This window comes from Melanerpes formicivorus, unplaced genomic scaffold (assembly GCF_026170545.1).
Source record: "Melanerpes formicivorus ecotype bairdi unplaced genomic scaffold, bMelFor1.0.p_v2 SCAF_2, whole genome shotgun sequence".
Taxonomy (NCBI): Eukaryota; Metazoa; Chordata; class Aves; order Piciformes; family Picidae; genus Melanerpes; species Melanerpes formicivorus.
Genome location: NW_027142354.1, coordinates 55,852,040 through 55,876,506, shown reverse-complemented (window position 1 = coordinate 55,876,506; position 24,467 = coordinate 55,852,040). Strand labels below are relative to the sequence as shown.

The 24,467-nt window shown below is 58.7% G+C and overlaps 1 protein-coding gene across 1 annotated transcript; it reads right to left on the bottom strand.

The window, feature by feature from the left end:
* Window positions 1-6,577: 6,577 nt before the first annotated feature.
* ANXA6 (annexin A6) lies at window positions 6,578-23,988 on the bottom strand. The gene is given in 27 exon segments (XM_068162072.1): window positions 6,578-6,937; window positions 7,228-7,350; window positions 8,128-8,186; window positions 8,453-8,548; window positions 9,360-9,456; window positions 10,250-10,267; window positions 11,725-11,778; window positions 11,966-12,045; window positions 12,773-12,863; window positions 13,433-13,546; window positions 13,906-14,000; window positions 14,242-14,323; window positions 15,513-15,591; window positions 16,007-16,065; window positions 16,272-16,394; window positions 16,644-16,702; window positions 16,953-17,048; window positions 17,132-17,225; window positions 17,410-17,466; window positions 17,541-17,620; window positions 17,731-17,821; window positions 17,907-17,936; window positions 17,938-18,021; window positions 18,175-18,269; window positions 18,545-18,629; window positions 21,388-21,448; window positions 23,869-23,988. Coding segments are annotated over 26 exon segments (2,019 nt in total). The 5' UTR covers window positions 21,406-21,448; window positions 23,869-23,988; the 3' UTR covers window positions 6,578-6,877.
* Between the last annotated feature and the right edge of the window lie 479 nt (window positions 23,989-24,467).

The following is a 24,467-nucleotide window of genomic DNA, read 5'->3' as shown; positions in this document are numbered from 1 at the left end:
AGGACCCCATCCATGCACAGGCAGCATCTTCCCTTTTGTTCCCCACCCCGGAGGCCCAGTGCTCATCTGTCAACCCTTGGAAAACCTGGCTTCAAAGCTGACTGCAGCCCTACAGGACCAGAAAGCATCGTGGTTGTAAGATAGTGTCTCAGCCTGCAAAAAAAAATACAAAATGCTCAAAGCCTGCTCTGTTTCTGTGAGGAGAGGAGCGGGGTGGCATGGACCTCCCTTGCCAGAGCTCCAAAAAGCTGCTTGCCTTCCCCTCGCTCCATCCCAGGCACTGCAGAAAGCGTTGTGCTACTCACCTGGGTCGTGGAGGGGCTCGGGGGTGGGGGTGGGGGGAAGAGCTCTTGGAGCCAGGCGCTCTCGGGCTGTGATCCTCAACTGCAGGAAGGGTGGCCCAGCTGAGCTTTTAGGCATGGAGAAGGGGAATTCCCCATGATGGAGGCCCCAGACAGCCTCTGTGTGGTTTTGATAAGGAGCCAGGCGCTGCTTAAAGGGCTCTCCTGTGCCGTTCATTCCAGGGGCTGCCCTGTCAGGTATTAGTCAGCAGAGGAGGGGGGGCTGTCGTAGAGGTCGTGACTCACTTTTGGACAACTGGAGAGCCTGGTTACATCATTCTCCTTGCCTGGTTTCTGAACTACTTTACTAGGTGTGCAAACAAGCTGAGCTGCCCCCCCAGGGAACCTGCTGCATCTTGTGAGAGGCATTGTCATTGTCTCCCAGGTATTTCCATCCCAACCTCAGCCACCTCCGGAGTCAGAACAGGGTGCACCTTCCTCAGAGACCGGGGAAGAGCTGGCTCTGCTGGTGGAGCTGGACAGGAGGTGGTGTGTCAGGGTTGTAGGTAACCCCTGGAAACGGTCCACCGAGGCAACTGATGTTCAGAACCAAGGCTGGAGTAAACACCAGGGATTTCAGTGTTCCTTTATTACAGAGGCTGACTCCAGCTCCCCAGCTCTTCGCCAGCAGACACTAAGCTGGATCTGGCAGGCTGTTTGGTCTGCACTCAGCAGGTGTGGACTGTGCAGCCTGAAAAGCACCTTACTGTAGTCCTGCTCATTTGGGTGGTAGGAGCATGGGTGCTTGGCAGGAGTGCTGAAGAACCATGGTCTATGGAGCCTGTCTGCAGCCTAGGTGCCCATGGAGGTGGTCAGTCGATGATGTGCTCTCACCCATTGCCTCTTCACCTCTCTAGGCAGCTGCTCTTTGTGTTTCTGCCTGAGGTCACCAGCCTGAGCTGGCCCAAACGCCAGGGAAAATTTCACTGTGAAAACCAAAGGCTTTTGTTCCTGTGGGTCCCCCTTCAGTCCCACCAGGCTCCCAGGGGTGAAGACTCACCTGATGGCAGCTGTCATAGCTGACACTGTTACATACTAGGGGATTTTCTCTGGGCACGTTGGGTTGGGTTCAGCACCTTCAGCAGAGGCTTGTGCACGTGAAGGCTTCCATGTTTGTGGCCATGCTGTGGGAGATGGGGGCGGCAGCACTCTCCTGCCCTCTGCTCCTGCTGTTTGGCTCAGGACTCACTTCCTTTGGGTTGACCCCACTCAGGGCTGAGCAGGGTGGGCCTCGTGCTTGTCCAGTGGTGTGGCCCCTGAGTGGAAGTGAGCCAGCACCCCAAGGTACGCAGTAAATCCACCTGCCCTCAGTGCTTCCTCGGGACCCGGACAGGGTGGTGATGGGGCTGGCACCGGCCACCATGCTGGCACGGTGGCAGCAGAGGGGCAGCTGCAGAGCAGGGGGCAGCGGGTTTGGCACAGCACCCCGGGTTGGCACAGCGTCCCAGTGCCACTCGTGGGCTCAGCTCCCCAGGTGGGTGCCTCTTGGCATCAGCAGTGGGCTTTGCTGGGGGCTGCTGCCCGTGCCGCCCTGGCAGCATCGGGTCCCGGCGCTCCAGCAGCGAAGGGAAGCTGAAGGCCGATGGTGACGCACTGAGAGTCGGGAGGAAGCTCTGGCCACAGCAGGGGATTTCCAGAACATTGTGATCTGCTGCCTATGCAAATCAGGAACTCGAATCAACCTGGCAGGGTGGGAGGGCTCTGGGATGGAGGGCAGGAAAGGGCTCCTGGAGAGTGGGCTGCTGGGAGAGGGAAGGAGGGAGTGTGGAAGGGACTGGGGCGGGAGAGGGGTCAAGGAGGAACTGGGGAATGATCTTGCTCCCCCAGACCTCCAGCAGCACCCTGCCTTTGCAGGGGGTCAGAGGCACACTGTAGCTTTCCAGGGATGCTGGGCTGCTTTTGCTTTGCTGGGTTTACCCTCGCTGAAGGGGAGCTGCCTTTTCTCTCTGCCTCTGGCCTGAGGCAAGGTTCAGCATCACCCACTTTGCAGGGGAATACCACCTCCTGCTTTCCTTCACAGCCTCACCATCCTTCCCTCCCTTCCTCCACAGTCAGCAGTGGGACCTGGTGCAGCCCTACAGAGGATATGCCAAGAGCTGTGGGATCTGGGTCCAGGAGTGCTCCAAGAATTTCCTTGTGTGCTTTGAATTATTCAGAGTCCAAATTTGCAAGATCCACAACAGGCACAGAGGGGATTTTCCCCTCTTCGTCTCTTGCTGAGCCATGTCTCATCCTGTTGCAATGCCTGACAAAAGGGCTTCTCAGCAGTCATCATATCCTGGAAAGCCAACTGCAGGTGTGGGGACAGCAGCCCCACAAGCTCAGCCATTTCCCTCTGGGGAAAAGGCTGCCTGGTGAATGGCACATGGAGGTCAAGGCTGCTTCATCCTTCTTTGGCTTGGGAAGAGGAAGAGCTGAAGAATCACAGAAGACATCCAGTTGGAAGAGACCTCAAAGATCACCCCACTGCTAGCTCCCAAGACTCAAGGCTGGATTCTTTCCCCTGAGAGCAAGGGGGTGGAGGTGGCTCTCTGACACTGCAGCACTGGGCCAAGGTCTGAGACCAGCATCCCTGCAGCAGATGTGCCTTCTCCCAGCAATAGCAAAGAGGATCTGCAGTGGTCCCCAGAGCTGACTCAGAAGGAGAGGTCTGACCCTCTGCACAACAACTGAGGGCTCCTGGGGTTTTCTGGGTGTTGCAACCTGTGAAATCTGGCGGTGGCTTTGCCTGGAAGCAAGTCCTTGCCTGCAGAGCAAGGAAGAAGGTCCATGTGCAGAGCAGCCGTGTGCCAGCTGCTGCTGTGTAACTCCCAGATCCCAGCAGCAGCTCTGGAGGCTGAGGCATGGGTGGCTGGCACAGACCTGCCTCCAACCCTTACCCTGCTCACAGCCTTCCTAAATCTTTCCCTGGTTTGAGCCCATTGTTTTTATCCTCCCATTTCCTTCCCTAGCCCTGAGCCGCTGGCGGATCACGGAGGCCAGGCATGGGATTTGCCACTGGCTGCCCTCAGAGTGGGCTGGTTGGAGGCAGCAGATGGAGAGGAGGTGTTCCTGGAGAGCAGAGCTATGAACTGCATTTTCTCTGGAGACCAGGATGCTCCATGCACAAAGCTGCTTTGTGTGGAGGGTCTGTGAGCTGCCCACATAGAGAGGGTTTCGTGAGCGCAGCACTCCTCGCTCGGGGGATTATTTCATCTGCTGTCAGTGAGCACAATTTGCTACTCAGGGATTTGTTTGGGCACTGAACAAAGCAAGTGTTCTTCCTTCCCCAGCCTTGGCTTGGGCCAAACGTGTTCTTTCTCCTTCCTAGACTCAGTGTCCCTTGTTTCACCGCAGGTTACGCTCCCTCTGTCCCCGGTCCTTTGGCAGGGTGACAGGTCACGTGTAACCTCTTGGCTGCCACCTCCCTGTGCTTCTCACTGGGTTTCTCCTGCTCCTCTCTGCTCCTCCACATCCTGGGGTCTACAGCCTGCCTTGGTGCTGCTGGTCCTGGATTCTTCTTGCTTCACTGGGAGTCCTACTAAAGCAACTCCCCCCTGCCCTGCACCTCCTTCTTCCTCCTGGCTGCTTTTAACCAGAGTGTCTCATTTCTCTGGCCTGGTGCAGAGTGCTCAGGCTCTCCAGCACAGGAAGGCAGCAGGAGTTCAATTCCCTTGGCAGTGGGAGATGCATTTCCTGTGATGCATGGCACCAAATGGGAGCAAGTCTCCAGAGAGGAGCTGGCTGCAAATTCATCAACCCCTGCAAGAAAGCATCAAGATGAGAAATGGCGGAGGAAAAATCAGGCCACAGCTGGAATACTGTGTTCAGTTTTAGTCCCTGTTCTGCAGAAAAGGTATGGATAGGCTGGAGAGAGTCCAGAGAAGGGCCAGAAAGGTGATACAAGGGCTGGGAAGCTGCCATGTGAGGAAAGGCTGAGAGACTTGAGTTTACTCAGCCTTGAGGACAGAAGGCTTAGGGGAGACCTCCTCACTGTGTTCCAGTATATAAAGGGTGGCTACAAGGAAGACAGAGACTCCTTTTTTATAAGGAGTCACATGGAGAAGATGAGGGGCAAGGAGTACAAATTACTCTGGAGGAGATTCCAGTTGGATGCAGCAGGAAAAGTTTTAGCTGTGAGAACAACCAGGCACTGGAATAATGCCCTGGGTGCAGAGTGAGTCCCAGAGGTCATGCTTGTGCTTCCCCAGGTGCTGTCATCCTCCTGGCATTGCCCTCAATGTCTTCTCCTCGTTGTAGGAGCAGCTGGCAGCAGGTGCCAGGGAAATTCCTGGGCTTGGGACTGGTGTGCTGGGTTCAGCTGGGCTTCCTGCCAGCAGCATCACCCCAGGCTGGGCTGGGGTCTGGCTGGTCTCACCTGGGATCCTGTGCTGCTCCAAGGCAGCCAGGCTGTGGGTGATGGAGCTATGGGTCACAAGTTATAGCAGTTGTGGTAGAGCCAGAAAATTCCCTGGAGTGTTTATGCCTGTGGCCAGGGAATCCACCCCTCTGTACATACCCCAGGAGCATCTATTTTGGCAACAAGGAGGAGGCAGGATGGTGGCTCACATGTGGCCCTTGCTAACACCAAGCAGATTAGCTCACTCTTCTGAAATGCCCCATGCCCCAAGCCTGGCTCTCCCAGCTGTGCCAGCTTCTTGCCTCCTGGGCCCCCAAACTTCAGTGGACATGGCAGCCAAGCCCTGAGAGCCCCATTCCCAGCTGCAGGGACATTGCCTGCCCTGCTCCCCACGGTCACTGTCCTGTGCCCAGCTCTCCAGCAGCCTCCCTGCTGTGAGGCTGGGAGCTGCAGGAAGCGATGGGCAGATGAAGTCTGGGGCTGCATCCTCTCCCCCAAACATCTGCATCTGCTCAGTCCTTGCAGCAGGGCCCCAGCCAAGGAGGTGACCTATTGGCTGCTTTGAGCTGGGGATCAGTTTAACCCCCCAGCTGCTGCCTGCAATGAGATGCTCTTTCCTCCACAGAGGAGCCCCTATCCCTAGAGAAGAGGGTGAAAGAGCTTCAGCCAGGCTGTTTTTCCCCCCCAAGAAAGATGATTTTATTACAAGGGGATGTTTTACAGGAAGGCATCAAGGGAATTTTCAGTGGGATAACACCCAGCTGGGCTGTCTCAGCTTCCCTGGTTTGTCTCTACATGTTTCTGCTTCTCAACCTCAGCTGAAGTGTTATGATAATATTGTGGTGTTACTCCTAAGGCTGCTTTGATATTGTGAAGGTGAAGCTCTCCTCACCCAGCTGTTCTGAGGACTGCTTGGAGATTCAGGACTTTGTTTTGTTGTTCAGGCTTGGAAAACAATTGAAAGTGCTGGAATTTCCCACTTTTGGAAATTCCAGTGCTTTCCTCCTGGCTGCTGGGGGAAGAAGTGCAGGCATAAACTGTTTGGAGGGGGTGGTGTAGCCTCGATGGCATGTGCCTGTTGGCTGCTCCTTCAGCAGCTTGAAAGCACAGGGAGCAGTGTGTGAGGACAGATGGATGCCATCAAGTCCTGTCTGTGTCTCTGGGCTGTAAAAGCATCACCCAAGCACCATCCACGCAACAGCACAAGCCCTGCCAGGGCTTTTCAGGGGCATGAAGTGAAGCTCTCTGTGAAGATCTGTGCCTTGCTTCCAGCCCCATAAACATTTCCAACCCCTTTCTCTGGGACCCTGAAGTGTTGCTCACAAGGGCTTGGGGTCTCTCTGGAATTTGTCCAGAGAAGGGCCACCAGGATGATCAGAGCACTGCAGCATCTCTTCTGTGAGGAGAGGCTGAGAGACTGGGGGATGTTCACTTTGGAGAAGGCTCCAAGGAGACCTAATTGTGGCCTTCCAGTATCTGAAGAGGGCTACAGGAGAGCTGGGGAGGGACTTTTTAGGATGTCAGGTTCATAGGACCAGGGGAATGGAGCAAAACTAGAGGAGGATAGATTTAGATTAAAGGAAGAAGTTCTTCCCCATGAGGGTGGTGAGAGACTGGCAGAGGTTGCCCAGGGAGGTGGTGGAAGCCTCAACCCTGGAGGTTTTTAAGGCAACCTGCTGTAGTGTGAGGTGTCCCTGCCCATGGCAGGGGGGTTGGAACTGGCTGATCCTTGAGGTCCCTTCTAACTTTGACAACTCAGTGATTCTGTCTCCAGGGTTCTCCCTGGGGCTGGGGCAGGAGGGAGCAAGGCAACAGCAAGGAGACATTGAGCCTCCTCAGCACAGGCTCAGTCCCACCCAACCCTGCCCCAATGAAGCAACTGCTCTCGCCGCCAGGGTCAGCAACAATAGGGTTTTATTGAGGAGATCCCAAACTGTCTTTTCCCTCAGGGTGGATTCCTGGGCTAGTGGCATGTTGGGGTGTGAATCGTTTTGCACAGTCTCCCTACCCAGACCCCTGCTCCCCTCCCCGCGGCTCCCCCCAGCTTGCAGTGCGCTGCCGCGAAGCGAGCATCGTCCTGCGCAGGGAACAGGCGCCCCCTGAAGCCCCCCAAGCTGCAGTGACATCCAGGCAGTGACATCCAGGCGGTGCTGCGTGCGTGCTGGCTCAGACAGGAAGGAGGAGCCCCCGTGGCTACTTAGTCCTCGCCCCCGCACAGGGCCAGCAGAGCCTTGCGGTAGTCGCCGGAGGTGTCCTTCTGCAAGAGGGAGACCCGCGTCACGGAGCCTGCCCTGGGAAAGCTCAGCTCAAGGTGCTGGGCGCGGGGAACAACCTAGATCCGTGCCCCAGCCGCCCCACGGGGGTCTGTGCAGCAGGGGAAGATGTCAGCACATCCCCTCTGCAGCCAGACCTGCCAGCACCGAGGCTGGCTGGGGCGGATTCGCCCTCCCCAGGTGATGCTCGGCCCCTGTGTCGCTCCCAAAGGGCTGAGGGCCAGGGCTCAGCCAGAGGAGGTGACGAGGATGGGGCTGGCCCCTGTCCCCTCACCTCAATCATGTGGTGCAGTGATTTGTCAAACAGGTCCAGGAACTCGCCCCGGATGTTCCAAAGGTCGATCTCGCTCCGGGAGATCATGATGCGGGTCAGGGTCCTCTCGTCTGTGCCGGCACCCTGCAGAGGGCAGCTTGAACAAGTAACCCCGGAGGAACCTGGGGCTCAGGCACTCTCCTGGCAACTTCAGCACAGACTAAGAGGAGAATTGGGTCCAGAGGAGGCCCCCAAAATCACCCAAGGAGTGGAACACCTCTGCTGTAAGGAAAGGCTGAGAGAGTTGGGGCTGTTCAGCCTGGCCCCAAGAAGACCTCACTGCCATCTTACAGCACCTAAAGGGGCTTGTAAGAAAGAGGAGGAGAACCTTTTCATTAGGGCCTCTTGCAGAAGGACAAGGGGCAATGGTTTTGAACAAAACCAGGGGAAATTTAAACTAGATAGAGGGAGAAGTATTTCATGATGAGGGTGGTGAAATGCTGGCACAGGTTTGCCCAATTACCCAGAGAGGTGGTAGATGCCCCATCCCTGAAAACATTCAAGGTGAGGTTGGATGGGACTCTGTGGAATCTGATCTAGTTGCAGATCTTCTTGCACTGCAGGGGGCTTGGATTAGATGATCTTCAAATATCCCTTCCAACACAAACCACTCTGAAACCATTCCATGATCTCTCCTTGGAGATGTTGTGGGCTTGCTGCTGGCAAGGCACAAACCTGCCACATCTCCTGCTACCCCCAGAAAGCTGATGTGCTGCTGCTTTGAGCTCAGCCCTGCCCTTGGGGGACAGCCAGGAGACAAACCCCATCACTGCTGCAGGGGGTTAAATCAGAGAATCCCAAAGGGTGCCTGCCCAGCATAGCTCCCTCCCACAGCTCAGCCCTGGCAGAGCCCAGCTGTACCTTCATGGACTTGTAGAGCTTGTCAGCAAAAAAGGCTGGCTTGTTCTTCACACTCCTCACTGCAACACAGAGGGGAGAGAAAGTGGGCACCAGCTTGGTGGCACCCATGGGATACAACCCACCCACCGGGTCAGCTGCAATCCCTCCCTGGTACAAGGGTGCAGTCTTGTCCCTGTAGATTGCTCTGACCCCCTGCCACACTGGGAGTCTCCACAGCCCCAAGGCAGCAGGAATTTGCCATCACATCCCACTGGCAGAGGGAGGCAGAGTGGCTGCTTGCCCTGCAGGGAGCCCTGCCCCAGGGGAGCAGGGGCTGGGCACTGACCGATGGCCAGGAAGGCATCCCTCTCATCCCCTGACATCCGCTTCCTGATGGCGTGCTCCACGTCGTGGTTGGTCATCTTGACGAACTCCTGAAACACTGGGGAAGGACAGGAGGAGTAAGTCACCACAGAGTAGCTCCACCCCAGCCCTGGGCATCCAGGAGACTCAAACCTCAACCATGGACCAGACAGGACCAGAGCGAGCTTGGCCGACCTCAACTAGCCACCCCGAACGCAAGGCCATGCCACCTCCTCTCACCACCTCATCCCCACCACCACTGGGGGTCAAACTTCAGCCTTCTGTGTCCAGTTCTGGGCCCCTCAATTTAAGAAGGACATTGAGACACTTGAACCTGTCCAGAGAAGGGCAATGAGGCTGGGGAGAGGCCTGGAGCACAGCCCTGTGAGGAGAGGCTGAGGGAGCTGGGGTTGTTTAGCCTGGAGAAGAGGAGGCTCAGGGGAGACCTTCTTGCTGCCTACAACTACCTGAAGGGAGGCTGTAGCCAGGTGGGGGTTGGTCTTTTCTCCCAGGCAAGCAGCAGCAGAACAAGAGGACACAGTCTCAAGCTGTGCCAGCGGAGGCTTAGGCTGGAGGTGAGGAGAAAGTTCTTCCCACAGAGAATAATTGACCATTGGCATGTGCTGCCCAGGGAGGTGGTGGAGTCACCACCCCTGGAGGTGTTCAAGAGGGGATTGGATGTGGCACTTGGAGCCGTGGTTTAGTTAGTCAGGAGGTGTTGGGTGCCAGGTTGGATTTGACAATCTCTGAGGTCTTTTCCAACCTGGTTGATTCTATGATTCTTTGTGGTAACCCCAGTCTGGTGCTGCCCAGGAGCCCCATCCAACCCCAGTCAAGGCAGTCAGGGTGGCAGCTGAGGGCCCAGCAGGCACGGAGGGATGTGCTCCTACCTCTGCGCAGGTGTGGGTAGCTGCGGGTGCAGAGGATGCTGAGGAAGCGAGTCTCCAGCGAGTCTTTGGAGTCGTTGCTGGAGACATCAGCAAGTTTCTGGAAGAGCAACCACCAGTGAAGAGGGAGGCAGGGGGATGGGCACAGCAGAGAGGGACAAAGGTCAACAACAATTCTTCCTGGGACAGCCAGTCCTGAGCACCCTCTTACAAGGACAGTGGCCTCTAATGAGCATGAGAATAGGGTTTGTGGTTTGTCTTTCTTCCCCCCACCCCCCAAGCAATGCATCTTCCATGCATGGAGGGAAGGTGCACAGCTGCAGGCTCACACATCACCTCTGAGAAAAGAGCTTCTCCAGTTTGTGTGAGGGAAATAAAAAGCTTTGCAATGCTCATGCTTAAGACTTTGGGAAGAACGTTTTGGGGGTGACCACTGTGGAACAGGGAAATCAGAGCTGCCAGACACAGGAGGGCCACATCAGGGGTGCTCATAGATGAAATGTTTGCCACCCTTGCTGTGGGGCTTAGTGGGAAAGCTGTGCTCACCCCACCCATCAGGTTATGGCAGCAATGTCACCCCTTCAGCAATTCCCACTTTGGAAGCCAGCCCCAAGTCCCATGCTGCCAGGAACACAAGCCAGCAGCAGGCAGGATTGGGCCCCAGCCCTCCCAAGGGCAGGAAGGTGGCTTTCTCTCTCTGCTGCCCAGCAGTGCTGTCATGCAGGTTCCATCTGTGCCCTTGCCACCCATCCTGCTGCAAGGACCCTGGGGGAAGCAGGGCCCCTGTGGCTCCATGGTGGGGCTGCTATACCCTGCCCCAGCACTGCACCCAAGGACCACAGCAACCCCTCAAAACATGCAGAAGGCTGAGGAGCAAAAGGCCAGCCACTCACCAGGGTCTCTGCAACAACCTGGTGGAGAGAAAGAGAGAGACAGGAAGACAGCAGGGTCAGAAGGTGCTGACCTTTCTCCTTCCCTGATGAAGTGAGGGAAGTCTAGCAAAACCCCTTAAAATTACCTGCCCCCAGCTCCCTGGGGAGTGGGCCTGATCTTAGCACCTGTCTGCTTCTCCAGTTTGGCCTTTACACCAAAACCTGGGGTGGGGAGGTGGCCTTGGCCAAGCAAAGTGAGCCCCCCAACCCCTGGGGCTTGGGTACCAGCCTGGTGCTCCTCGGGGAGCATCCCTGCCTGGCCCCAGCCTGGCTCACACCAAGCCTGCAGCAGGAGGAGGGGAAGAGCAGCTCTGCTGACAAAACACAGCCAGGCCAGCTGCCGCCTGGCTGGCTCGTCCCTGTGCTTGTCCCCCCTGGCTCTCTCTTTCTCTGCAGCAGGTGGAGGTGAGCGGCAGTGCATGGGCAGGGTGCAGGCAGCGCAGCATCTGCTCCCTCTGCCGGCGGCGGCCCGGCCCCGGAGCTCTGCGGCTGCCTGCGGCTGCCATGCGCCGGAGCGCCGCAGCACGGCCAAGGCACAGCTGGGGCTTGGCCCTGCACCGACCTCCCCAGCCCCTTTCAGACAAGGCTGGGCCTGAGGGAGCGGGGAGCTGAAGTGCACAGCCTGAGGGTCTCAGGTCTCCTGGGACCGGGAGCTGAGCCAAGCAATGGGGCCCCAGCAGCCCCCGGCACCAGTTCTGGCTGCTCAGGCTTCCCCCTCCAAGTCATAGTATCATAGAATCAGTCAGGGTTGGAAGGGACCACAAGGATCATCTAGTTCCAACCCCCCTGCCATGGGCAGGGACACCCCACACTAGATCAGGCTGGCCAGAGCCTCGTCCAGCCTGGCCTTAAACACCTCCAGGGACGGCGCCCCGACCACCTCCCTGGACAACCCATTCCAGGGCTTCACCACTCTCATGGGGAAGAAAGTCCTGGTTCACCACAGCCCAGGAAAGATGAGGCAGTGGTTTGAGGGCTGGCATCCTGGCATGCTGGTAGGGTGAAAAGCAGCTTGGGCTTCAAGGCTGCCCCACTCATAACACAGAGAGCTCCTGCAGACCAGCCCAAAGCTGCCTTTGAAGCTCAAAGGCTTCAGCATGAGTGTGTTGTTACTGCATCCCAAAGCAGGAGCTCTGCAGGAGTGGTGCAGCCCCCTGCTGGGAGCTCCCTGGGGCTGGGGGCCCATGGCTACTCTCATGGTTTGCAGCTCCCCCAGGCATGGAGCAGCAGAGCCTAGACCAGTGGAAATCAGGCTGGGGAGCTCTACCTCCAAAGGTGTCACTTCTGCCAGCTGCCCCTGCAGCTTAGAGAGACCCTGCCCCAGCAGCATTTGCTTCCCTGAAGATGTCATTTCCAGACCAGGGGATCCAACATCCTTTTCCCCCCCTTTCTTTTTGATGCAGAGCCTCTAGCAGCACTGCCAGCATGGTTCTCACCTTGGCATCTTCATGTGCCTGTGTGATGTTCTCTGGTCCTTCGTCACGGTTGCCCTGTGGTTCAAGACAAAAACTCCATGGAGCTGGGGAGAGGACATCTCCCAGGAGAGCCACAGAAGAAGGGGTGGCAGACAAAGTCCAGCTGTGCTGCCCAGCCAGGTGGTGATGCTGTCTTCTCCACAGACCCCACTGCTGCCCCTGGCAGGGAAGGGACAATCCCCAGCAAGGAAGCCAACCTCACCAGAGCCAGGGAGACGAGAATCCTCTTGAAATGCCCTGATGTGTCGGAGGTGAGGTCGTCTTCCAGGCTCTTGTGGTAGGCTGTGGAGAAGGGAGATGGCTGAGCCCTGCACCCTGCCTGCAGCTCTGCTTCCCACCCACCAGTGCCTGTTGTGCCCATGATCCCTGTGGGGCCTGCAGATGATGGTGACCATCCTCCAGCATTTGCTTGGCTGAAGTGGATGCCTCCATCTGCTGTTTTGAGGCCTGGGGAGGACAGGAACACCCCAGCAGTTCTAATGCCCTGGGCACAAGCACAGCCTCTTGCTCCAGGTGCTCCTGAGGAAAAGGGATCGTTGCAAAAGAGCTCTCAGGGAGGAGATGTTGGTGGCAGAAGTGGGGCATGCCACTGTGCCAGGGAGAGAGGCTGGGGGTGACCAACCACAGACCCATCTGCTTAAACCATCTGCTCTCTGGGACAGAAGAGGCTAGGGATTTAGCCTGGACCTTGCACCTCTTTCCCTAGGGAGAAGGAGGCATGGATGGATGAGAAAGAGAAGTGATGGGTCTGGGAGTGTAAGAAATCACAGGGTGGATTTGAAGACTCTTGCCAGCCTTATTCCAGGCTCCCACATCTCTTGAATAAGAGTGTTGGACCCAGAGAAGAGCTGCCCTTGCTTGGAAGGACTGACAGACCTTCCCAGCACCAAGCTATGGACCCAGCTCAGAGACAAAAATGTACCCTGGGCTCTGGAAAGGGCTTTGCCCAGCCTTAAATGTGGTGTGTGCCCAGGGCCTGGGTGCTCCCCATGCCCCTCCTTTGCCATACCTTCCTGATATGCCTCGTTGATAGCCTTGATCTCCTGGTTGTTCCGTGTGGCCATGATTTCAATGAGGACTTTCTCATCTGTGCCAGCCCCCTGGAAGAGAGTGGCAGGTGGGGTGCTGCAGGTGCCACTGGCACCATCACCCCTCCAGTGCCAGGCAAGCAGAGGCTACTCTAGCTCCAGGGTTACCATGTGCCAAAAGTCCATGCCCAGCAAATGTCCCCAGGGGCTGGGAAGAGCCAGCACAAAGGAATGCCCATATGCTGCTAGTAGGGTTCCAGCTGGTGTGACTGGTGCCTAGTGGTGCATGCCACCGAGCTGCCACTGCTGTGGCTCTCCTGTGGCTTCCTGTGCTTGGCAGGGCACTGCTCCCACTGTGAAGTGGGAGATGCTCTGTAAAGCAGTGGGAGGACTCCCTGAGAGGCTTCTTGTATGAGCTGGCTAGAGCATGCTGGGCTACAAAGAGGCCAAACTGGACTCCAGGTCTTTGTCCTGGTGCTTACTGCTCTGCTTTCTTTGCACACAGGAGATGAGAGCCTTGGGGCGGGGTGTGAAGCTGGGCTGCACTCCCAGGCCCGGGCCACCAGCAGCACTGGCACCACCCCAGTGCCAACCACCTCGCCCTCACGTGCTGAAGCTCATGCCACCAGCGTGGCAATTACCTCCACAGCCTTCCTCAGCTGCTTGGCATCGTACTGTGCCGGTGTCAGCATCAGCCCCAGGATCAGCTTGGCCAGGCTGCCCGACAGCTCGGATTTCAGGTCTGCCATCAGGTCCTGCAAAAGGATTCAGTCCCCAGATCCTTCTGCAGGGATGGATCAGCTGAGGCAACACGGGGGAGAAAGCAAGGGAGGAGAGTGTGGAGGTGGGAGACACCTGGGCAGCCCCTTGGTGTGGTTTCAGGTCAGATTTTGTGAGGTGGCTCTGGGGAGGTCCTGGCTCTGGAGGCCTCTGGGCAGGACGCCCTCCCCTTGGGGTGGTGGCACAGGCTGCTGGCAGCTTGGTCTTCCTTGGGGAAGTCATGCCAGGGCAAATTGGGGTGCCCTGGCTGCCCACTGCTCCCTGGGCAGGATTTCTTTCTGCATGGGAAGGGGCAGAAGGAAGGAGCAGGGTGGGAGGAGGGGGCTGGCAGTACCCGGCCATAGTGTGCCTTGTAAGCCTGCAGGATCTGCTGCCTCTGGGCGTTGCTCCTCTGTGTCAGCACCTCGATGATGGCTCCTTCGTCAGTGCCTGCAGTGACAGCAGTGATGCTGGGGGGAGCCAAGGGGACCAGCAGAGCCACACTGGCTGGCCACAGGCACGTCACCACCCCTCTGAACTGAGGAGGTGGGGAAGGCAGAGCTCTGGCAGATCCAAACCCATGTCTTTATTTCCTCCACGCAGCTCTCTGTGGGCCAGGGTGTTGTTGTCTGCCCCAGGAACTGTTGAGGAGCAGCAGGAGGAAGGGGTTGGGTGCATGGCCCCTGCTTACCCAGGCCCTTCATTGCCTTCCTCAGCACTTGTGCATCCCCATCATCGTTGAAGCTTCCTGCAGGCTGCACAGTTCCTCGCAGCTGTGGATGCAGAGAGGTTTGGGTTCATCCCTGAGCTGGGTGTGAGGGACAGAGGGAGAGGGAGAGGATAGAGAGAGAGTGGTGGGGGGGGGAGGATGGAGAGAGAGAGGATGAAGAGAGAGAGGGAGAAGATGTAGAAAGAGAGAGAGGGAGGGAGAGGATGGAGAGAGAGAGAGGGAGGGAGAGGTTGGAGAGAGAGAGAGGGAGGGAGAGGATGGAGAGAGAGAGAGGGAGGGAGAGGATGGAGAGAGAGAGGGAGAGAGGGAGAGGATGGAGAGAGAGGGGGAGAGGATGGAGAGAGAGAGGGAGGGAGAGGATGGAGAGAGAGAGGGAGGGAGAGGATGGAGAGAGAGAGGGAGAGAGGGACAAGATGGAGAGAGAGAGGGAGAGAGGGACAAGATGGAGAGAGAGAGGGGAGGTGCCACCTGGCAAGCTGAGGCCAAAGCAGGTTGTGTATTAGTGCAAGCACCTGGAGCTCAGTGAGGATGTCCCTGCCACTGCCACCCCTTCCATCAAGGACAAACCATAGCCAGGCCAACAGAGAGCGAGAAGAAGACAGTGACAGACAAGAGTCCCTGGAGCTGGGTGTCCTGTGGGTGTCACACCCACCTCCCTGTGCACTGGGACAGCTTGGCCAGGGCTGGCTGCATCAGCTGTGAGCCAGAAGAAGAGTTGCTGGAAGGGTGCCCATTCCTGCCCTGTAACTCTACCTTCTTGCTCCTTCCAGTTCCCAGCACATCTCCATCCTCCCCAAGCACACAGGGCTCAGGGCATCATTGCTGCACCTCTCAGAGCACCCTTTCGTGGGTGCCTCCAGCTGCATGCAGGCTGTCAGCTCCCCATGGCACAGCGCTGCCCCAGCATCGGGGTGGGCTGCCCTGGGGAGCAGGAGGTCTCTGGTGGGCACTGGAGCCAGGGCTGCAGGCGATGCATCACACAAACATGCAGGGTCTGCTGCCTTGAGGGAGGGAGGCTCAGACAGAGGGGGTTAGTGAAGCCCTTGCGGTTACGTCTGCCGACCTCATGCCCCAAAACCAGAGAAAGGCATCAAGAGAAGCTGCGGAGCAAGAGGCAGAGAGGAGGTGCAGGACTGGCTGTGCTTGGTGCTTGGGACCCCCGCAGCAGAAAGGAGCAGCTGGGGGTCCCAAGCTGGCAGGTAGCAGAAGGGGGGAGACTGGGGGGTGCTGACCTCTACTTGGGCCACCGCGCTAAGCTCCCACATCCGATAGGCCACCTGCGCCGCCTCGGGGAAGAACTCACCTGCAGCACTGCAAGGGGAGGGCAAGGACAGGGGACAGTGAGCTGGGGCGGCCCCACGCCCCGCCAGCAGCCACCCCCCACCCCAGCCTGCCCCTTCATCAGGGTGTTTTGTACCTGCCAGGTGCCAGGCACAGGGGCAGGTGGGCAGGAGCTGGGTACTAGCTGTGGGGCTGGGTGGGAATGGGGTGGTAAATCCCAACGGCCTCCACTGGAACATCCTCCCTCCAGGTGCTTGTTTCTGCCCTGCAGGGGCTGCTATGTGGCATCAGGGCTGGCCATGCAGAGGGACCACAGAGCCCCCTGTTGCAAACCACTGTCACTGTGGGTGCTGCTGCTCCAGGTGATCCACCAGGCTCTGAGCCAGAGGTTCGTACCCAGCACCATGGGGATGGAGAGGAACAAACAAGGTACAGGTGGTCTTACTCATCATCCCCTCCACACAGCTTCAACAAAGCCTTCTTGTACTCCCCAGAGGTGTCCTCCTGGAAAGACAGGTGGAGAACAGGGAAGGGTCAAGGTAGTGCCCCAGGATGGGCGTGTGGAGAGACGTCTCCCTGAGCCTCATCCTCGAAGATGGACACACAGCACAGGATAGCTGGGGGAGGACTCAAGCCTTCCACAGGTGGCATCAGAAGGGAGGCAGCACTAGCAGCTGCTTAGGGGGTGACTGGGGACCCCAGGAGCTCACCTTTATCATGTTGTAGAGAGATTTGTCGTACTTGGTCCTGAACACCTCGCGGATGTCCAGCATGTCGATCTCGCTGCGGGACACCATGATGCGGATCAGGGTGTTGTCCCTCGTGCCCAGCCCCTGCAGTGGAGAAGCCCCCACGTTAATCCTAGCATGGCCAAGCAACCCTGCTCAGCCCACCGCCTTTGGAAGCCTCTGCCAAGTTTCTACCCAGCCCTAAGCCTGAAGAACTAACTCCTTTGGAGGGAAGAGCAGACTGCCACACAGGTCCTGTCTTCACGGGCATGCGTCACCTTGCCCTCCAGCAGCACCCCGTGCCAAGGGAGCCCTCCTCACAGGAGCCCCCTGGAGAAGGGGTGATCTACTCACCTTCATGGCCTTGTAGAGCCTTTCAGCAAAATACTCTGCTGTGCTTCTGATGCACTTCACTGTGGGGAAATTGAAGCTTGGTGAGGGATGCTGGCACTTGGCTTCACCGGTGCTTCCAGCCTCTAGGCACCCACATCCCTTGGCCACCACATTCAGTGTCCCCACCCACCCTAAAGGAGCCTCCCTGAGCTCCCTGAAACCTGGGTACAGCCACAACCCCAACCTCAGTGGCTCTTGCCTTGAGCCCTCCCACCCCAGCAGGGCCAGTGGGGTGTTTTCACAGCACTCCCCACGCAGGGCCTGACTTACCCACTGCCAGCATCAGCTTCTCAAAGTCACCAGAGAGCTCTCCCCGGATGCTCCTCTCGATTGGCTTCCCAGAAATCTTCAGGTACTCATCAAAGACTGTGGGACAAGAGTGAGATGATGCCTGGAGAAGCTGCCAAGATACTTTCAAGCCCAACTCTGAGCTGGCAGGAGAGGCTCACCCAGGCGGAGGTGCTGCTTGCTTCGCCGCCCGAGGATGTAGATGAATTGGGCCTCGTCCGTGCCCCATTTCAGCTCACCAGCTTCCAGCAGGTCCTTGTGGGATGAAGAAGGAGCAGAGCCCAAGTCAGGGTGCTGCTGACATGGGGCTCTGCCCAAGCACAAGTCCCCATGGTGCCCACCCTCCTTTTGCAAGCCTAAGCCTAGTCTGGATGGTCACAGCGCCACCAGTTTGTCCTTGCCTCAATGTCACTTATCCCAGCGACCTGCCAAGCCTCACCTTAGCATCCTGCTCCACCAGGTCCTCACTCACCACATCATCCTCCTCCCTGCTGCCCTGTGGGACAGAGAGTCACTGGGTGACTGGGTGCAGGCTCCCACCACCTGCAGATGCAGGACAGAGGGACATACCTGTAGCAGGACAACGAGCATCTTCTTGAAGTGGCCCGAGGTGTCTCCAACGATGTCAGCCTCCAGGTCTCTCTCATAGGCTGGTGGAAGAGGCAGAGGTCAGGGTCTGGAGAGCGGGATCTCCTCACCTCTGCCCCTTGTCCTGTCCTAAGGAGACTCAGGGCAGCCCCTGCCCTTCCCTGACCCTCACCATCTTTGTAAGCAGCCACCAGGTCGTGGATCTCCTGGTTGGTGCGAGAGGCGAGGATCTCGATGAGGCACTTCTCATCCGTGCCGATGCCCTGTGGGCAGAGACACAGCCCCATGAGCAGCGGGACCAGATGAGGTGTCCTCAGAGGGGCCCTGTGGGGGCTGCCTACCCCTTACCGAGATGGCATCTTTGATCTCTTTGGCATCACCGTAAGGGGGGGGGCCGCATCAGGCTCACAATCAGCCGCTCAAACTTCCCCGTCAGCTCGTACTTCAGGTCTGCAATGAGGTCCTGGTGCAGGAGGAGAAAGGGGCTGGGATCCCTCTGCTCCACAGCACCTCTCAGTGGCTCCAGGGAGAGGTTGGTCCCTGCATAGGCTGCTTGGTGGCAGCCACCACCACCTCCAGAGGTGGGGTATGGACCGGGGAGTGTTTCAGCCATTACCTTTCCATAGAGGGACTTGTAGGCTTGGCAGATCTCCACTCGCTGCTTATTGCTTCTGGATGTGATGAGGTCGAGGATGGCCTCCTTGTCACTGCCTGCAGGGAGAGCTACATTTAGCCCCAGGGCTGGGTCTCACCCCCCAAGGCAGGATTTATCATAGCAATCCTGCTGTGGTCAAAGTTGCTTCTGACTCAGGGCTGGGAGGCCGAGTCGGCTCCCGGGAGGAAAGGGGGAGCCAGGAGAGGTCCTGGCATGCTGCTAAGGCATGAGAGGGGAGGGGATGCAGGATGCTCAGCCATGCAAGGGTCAATTAAAGGAATGGGGGACATCAGAGTGGCCCCGTGGTGACAGTCCAGAGGAGCACCCATACCGAAGCCCTTCATGGCGTTGTACAAAGCCTCTGCATCCTGGTTGGCATCGAAGCCTGGGAAATCCTTCACCGACCCCCTGTACACCTGGGGAAAGAAGGAGAGAAGGTGGAAGGGGAAGGAGCAGTCCCCAGTGAAATGAGGGAAGGAGAAGCTGAGCAGGGCTGGGGCAAGATCTGCTGCTGCTTGGGCTGCCCCAAAGCAAAAGCCAGGGTCAAACAAACACTCGTCCTCTTTGTTTCCTTTCCTGCCACGCAGACTGTTTGTGTTCCAGCTCACTGGAGTACACACCATTCCCTCTGGGATCTCACTGTCACTGCTCTGTTTGCAGCTTGCTTAAGCTGGGTACAACCCTCCCTGCTGTACTAGCAAGAGCTGGTGGTTTGAAGAGAGGCTTCTTGAGCACGTTGAGGTCCCCATGGGAGGGCTGGAGACTCTGAACACAGGGCATAGCATGGGAAGGCCAGGGTGATCCCCCTGCAATGCAGCCAGCCTGAAGGGAATTATGAGGACTGGACTGGGAGCAAGGAAGGAAGTAATTTTCCTACTGCCTGTTGTGAGCAGGGAAACCCTCCAGATGCTGAGGATGTCCAAGCTCTGCATGGCCTCCCAGCAAGGAGACATTTACAGGCACAACATGAGCTGCTAAGCATGAGAAGTGCCAGAGCTGCCCACAGCTTGTCTGGCCCCAGCCTGTGCTCCTGCAGGGTCCAAGGGGTTGGAGCAGAGATCCTGGGTACAGGGAAAGAATTTCCTGGAAGCCCAAGAAATCCTGGAATTTGGTGTGATCCAATTCTGTCTGCTCCTCTGCACCTCCAAACTGCACAACAGGGACTGCAGGAGAGACCTCCCCAAACAGAGACCTCAGGGAAAAGCAGAGATCAGGAGCTCACCCTGGGGCAGCCTGAGGCCAAACTGAGCGAGATCAGCACAAACCCGGGGTGGCAGCAGATGTGAAACCAGCCTGGCCCCACGTTAAGGGACTGGGATGCATTCCTGCCAGAGGCACAGAGTGGGAAGGGCTGAAGGGCAGCAATTCCTCAGCTGGGGAGCCAGGCTGAGCTGGGGCTCTGGGCTGTGCCAGCACCCCGAGAAACTCTGAGCTCCCTTGGTACCATGTGCCAGGCCAGGGTGTGCTCACTCACTCAGGGGCTGCTGCAGGGCTTGTTTAGGATCCCCAAGAAGCTGTACAAAGGCCTGGGGCTGTTGCAAATGTGGGCATCTAAAGACAAGATGTCCTGAGAGATGACAGGCATCAGGCAAGCAGCACCATCACCCCTGTCCCAGTGAGTACCTCCAGGAATGAGCCCATGGGGATGGACATGGGGCAGCCCCATCCCCACTGCTCCCCTGGGGCCTCTTCCCAGTGCTGTGGCACAACAGCTCTGCCGTGCATCTCACCCAGCACCTCCAGAAACCAGCCTCTGTACTCCCATTTTCCAGGGACAAGCCAGTCCAGCCTCGTCACATCCCACAGGCCCCCTTAGGAGGAGCTGCTGGCACCGGGGTCCCACGTGGTGGGGACCGGGTGGGGCAAGAGGAGACGCTGCCCTTCGGGGGAGGCAGAGGGACAGATCGTGTTGCAGGTGATTCATCAGGAGTGCTGGATTTAGCCCTGCTTCCCGGCAGCTCCCAGGCCCTCCTGGCTCGGGACAAGCTGCTGCCCACACACGTGCATTGCAGAGAGCTAAATAAGAAGCTGCAAGGCAAAGGAGGTGCCCAAAGGTAACAGGAGGGGACAGGGCTGCCCAGAAGGTGCTGGGGTTGCAGGGGTGATGGAGGAATGACCGGGTGGCCCTGGTTAAATAGGGAGGGGGAGAAGGAAACTGAGGCAGGAGCTCAGCGCTGTGCATCACCCCATGCTCCCTGCACTCGAGTGGGAACAAGCCCCGGGGAGGTGCAGAAACATCACTCGGGAGGGAAACAGCATCCTGCCTGCTGCACCCTCGGCATAGCCCTCATGTCCCTTTCCATCCCCCACTTCAGCTGCTGGGCCCTCCGCCTCCCCTCCTCCAGCCTCTGAGTCATCCCAGCCCGCCCGGGACCTCCCAGCTAAAAATAAGCCAGGCTGGGGCCAGGAGGGTGGAAGCAGAATTCCTAACGTGGCTTTGCTGTCTCCCACCACATGGCTGCTCAGGGCCCAGGGTGACTGCAGGGGTGATGCTCGCCCCTCGCCGTGCCTCGGTTTCCCCACCCAGAGGCAACCACCGCCCCGGCTGGGCAGGAAGCTGTGGGTAACGGGGCTGGAGGCAACGACTGCTCGGTTTCTGTAGAGAATGGAAAGCAGAGCCTGGGCCCAGGCGGTGCAGCAGGGAGGCTCTGGCCTTGGAGTCCTCCCCCGCCTGGCTGCAGGCAGGCTGTACCCGGCAGCCCCAGCTGCCCTCCCCGGCAGGCTGTCCGCCCACGCTGCGATGTTTCCTGGCTGCAGGGGAGCACCTGCTCAGCCAGCTGCCACAGCACACCAGCCCTGGCTCAGAGCGGGGAGAAATCCAGGCCAGAGCGGGGCTGCCTGCCTTGCAGCGTGCTCAGGAGGGACTGCTCTTCAGCCAAAGCCCAGATCCCCAGTGCAACGTCTCTTCTCCTCCTCTTTCCATAGCCCTGCTTCTCTCCTCCATCCTGATGTGGGCCCAAAGGGGTTTTTGCTCCTGGGTATCCCTGTTCTCCCAGCTCCCTGCTTCAGCACTTCCCCCATCCAGACAGCACTGGTTGGAGAGGCAGAAACGTAAACAGGTTTCCATGCACATCACCACCACCCTTGCTGCATGATGCAGATGCTGTCCTGTCCCTGGGGTCTGCCTTGCAGCATCCCCAGTACCCATCCTCACCACGTGTGGGTCACCCTTACCTTTCCTTTGGGTGCCATGGCTTCCCAAGTTGCAAATCACCAGGGCAAGGGCAAAGTGGAGCTGCAGGAGGGAACAGAAAAGCTGATGTGAGCCAAAACCCCTCTCTGGGGGGCTGCATCAGTTGAGGATGGCTTTTCTCCCTCCCTTGGGTGCCACTGCCAGCCACCACTGCGGGGACAGGACAGCTATGGCCAGGTGCTGCTGGGGTGGCACAGGGTGAGGGGCTTTGCCAGCCACCCTGTGATCACCAGAGTCAAGGCCCTTTGGTGTCTGGCACCAACCTGGGGACCCCAGCAGAGGTGAGCCCTTGCACAGCTTCCTGCCAAGCACAGAGAGAATCCAGGGGAAGAAAATGCTGAATACCTGGAAATGGGCTGAGCATCCTCTGCAGAGCTGAGCCCTCTCCTGCACCCTGCCATGCTCCCTGCAGCACCCCCCAAGCCTTGGCACCATCCCAGCTCCAGCTGCTGCCGGGGCTGCCCCAGCTGCTGCGTGGGGCTGGGCAGTTCTGGTGAAGTTCCACCAGTTCTGATCTGAGTTCCCGTGCCCCAGATCAAGGCCTCCATCAGCCCCACGTACCAGCAGAGCTCAGGAAGCCTCGCTGGGTTTCCAGGGTAACTGGCAAGTTGTTTTCTAACACCAGCACCATTTATAGCTGCAACCCTCGGCGGCCCAGGCTCTCCCCCACCCACCCGGAGAAAGTCCCCAGGCAGTGCTGCTAGGTCTGAGAAAGCTGAAGGAGGCAGAGAGAAAAACAGCTGGAAAATGGAGGCAGGCCATCAATGAACCGCTGAGCGTCAGCTGAGCTCCAGCCCTGAGGCCTCCTCCTGGCCAGCCCTCCCTTGGAGACACGTTGCAGGAAAGCTCAGGACGCAGTGGGGCCGTCCTGGGGGGGATTTCTGCCCCACGCTGTGGAGCGAGTAGGAGAAATCCCATGAACTTTCTGGGCTCGGTCCTGAATCCCTGCCAGAGCAGCCGGGGGGGGACCCCCAGCCCCACAGCCATAGGTGTGGCTGGGTCACCCTGCTCGGCTGCGGGAAGCTGCCTGGCGCTCAGGGGCAGCCTTGCTGCGGGGAGGAAGTTTTGCAGAACCCTAGATCTGACCTCACCTCCCCTTCTCTTTTTGCCTAGGGAGCCTGCAAGCTTTGGCCACACTTCCCCGTGGCTGGGGACAAGGCCTTGCATGCCCTGAGTGCAGTGGGGCTGCACTGCGGCCGGGCGCTGGGTGGGTGCCAGGGGATCCCAGCCCCCAACCCACACAGCCTTTCAATGCCACTCAGGAGCCTGTACACGGATCTGTGCACTCTGGGGAGAGAAGAAAGCCCTGCACGGCACAGCCCTCCTGCCTCGCTCCATGCAGGCAGCAGCAGGGCTGAGACTGCTCAACTCATCTCAGCAGTGCCACACCCAGACCCCAGCCTGTCCCTGCAGTGCCCCATCCCTGTCCCCCCACTGCTGCTGACACCTCCACAGAGGCTGAGGGGGCAACCCTTCCTCTTGCCTTGTCAGCAGGCAATCCAGGAAGGATGACTGGGCAGACACCACATCTGTGGGGCAAGAGGTGAAACCTGGCGGCTGCAGGGGGTGTAGCTGCCCCTCCCAAAATGGTGGAGAGGTTTGGGTTGTGGAGGTCCCTAGACAGAAAGGGCCATCAGAAATCCTGAATGGTGGTCACAGTCCACCCCCTGTGCAGAACAACCTGCCCTTGCCAAACATCCCCCAGCAGTGCGCACCCCAACAGCTTCTCCACAGCCCCACCATGGCTTTGGGCTCTGGGGTGAACCCCAGAAGCCCAGCAGCTATTTTTGCAGCCTGCTGCCAGCCTCTCCCGGAGGCCAGGACACACCCGGTGCTCCAGCACTGAATGGAAAGGGAGCTTCGTGAGGTTAAAGAGAGAGGCACCCGTCCTCCCTGTGAGGCAGGACACTTTGGGGCCGTCCCTTGCCCCGAAAGGGAACCCCAGCACCGGAAAGTCCTCCTTCTCTTCTAGAGCTCCGTGCCTTCGGGGTGCCACACGGTGCATCTGCCTGTGCAAAACTCCGTGGGTACCCAACGGGGGAGGGGGATTCTCTCCAGCGTGCCCAGCTCAGATCCCTGCCTGGCTGTTTCCAGGGCCGCCGCAGCGCAGCACAAAGCCGCATCCCGGCCGGGACACACCCAGGACCCCCGCAACAGCGCCAGCCCTCACCCGAAACGGCACCGGCGGGCAGGGCAGCTCCCCAGGCTCTTGGTAAAAAGGAAGAATTGTGCATAAAAGGAAATATTTTTTCAGGGAAAAGAAACAAAAAAAGGAAAGAAAGAAAGAAAAAGACAAGAAAAAGAAGCCAAGGACACCCCCCTGCAGCCACCCCTCGGAGAGAGCCTCCGCTTGCACAGCTCGCTGCCAGGCCAGCCTCGCATGGCACCGCGGTGGCTTTGCCCGCCAGGCATCGTCCCTTTGCCCACCAGCGCCATCCCCTTGCCCACCGGCGCAGACTTACGGCAGCACCGCGGCCTGTCCGGGGGTGCTCGGGGGGCAGGCGGCGGCCGGCGCGCTCGGTGCGGTGCTTGTGGCCGGGCGCTCGTCCTTGGCGTGCAGCTGTTTCCTCCCGGGGAGACGTCACCGCTCAAGCCCTCCAGTCCCCGCCTGCCGGGGCCAGGGCCACCCTCGCCACACCTCAGCCCTTCGGCTTTGGGCGCTCGTGGTGAAGGGGGACCCAATGTCACCCACGGAAGCCTTTAGCCTCACCCTGCGGCGTGCGGGGGCAGTATGCCGGCAGCGGTGGCACTCAGCGCGAGGAGGGGACGGCGGTGACACTTCTGGCTGGTGAAATTTCACTTCTTTCTGTCACCTCTCCCCTGGCTTCCTGTCGAATGCTGGGGTGCAGGGTACCCCGCTTCCTCCAGGGCTGGCCCTGCCGCCGGCTACCTCTGCCTGCACCCAATCAGCCCTGCCCTGCTCACGGTGAGGCAATGTCCGTCCCTGACTCTCTCTGCAAAAGCCAAGGAGGGGGTTGGCCCCCTCAGGACCTGTTAAAGAGGAAGGTGCTGACATGGGGGTCTGCAAAGAGGGGCTGTGGGGCAGGAATGGGGCTAGTGC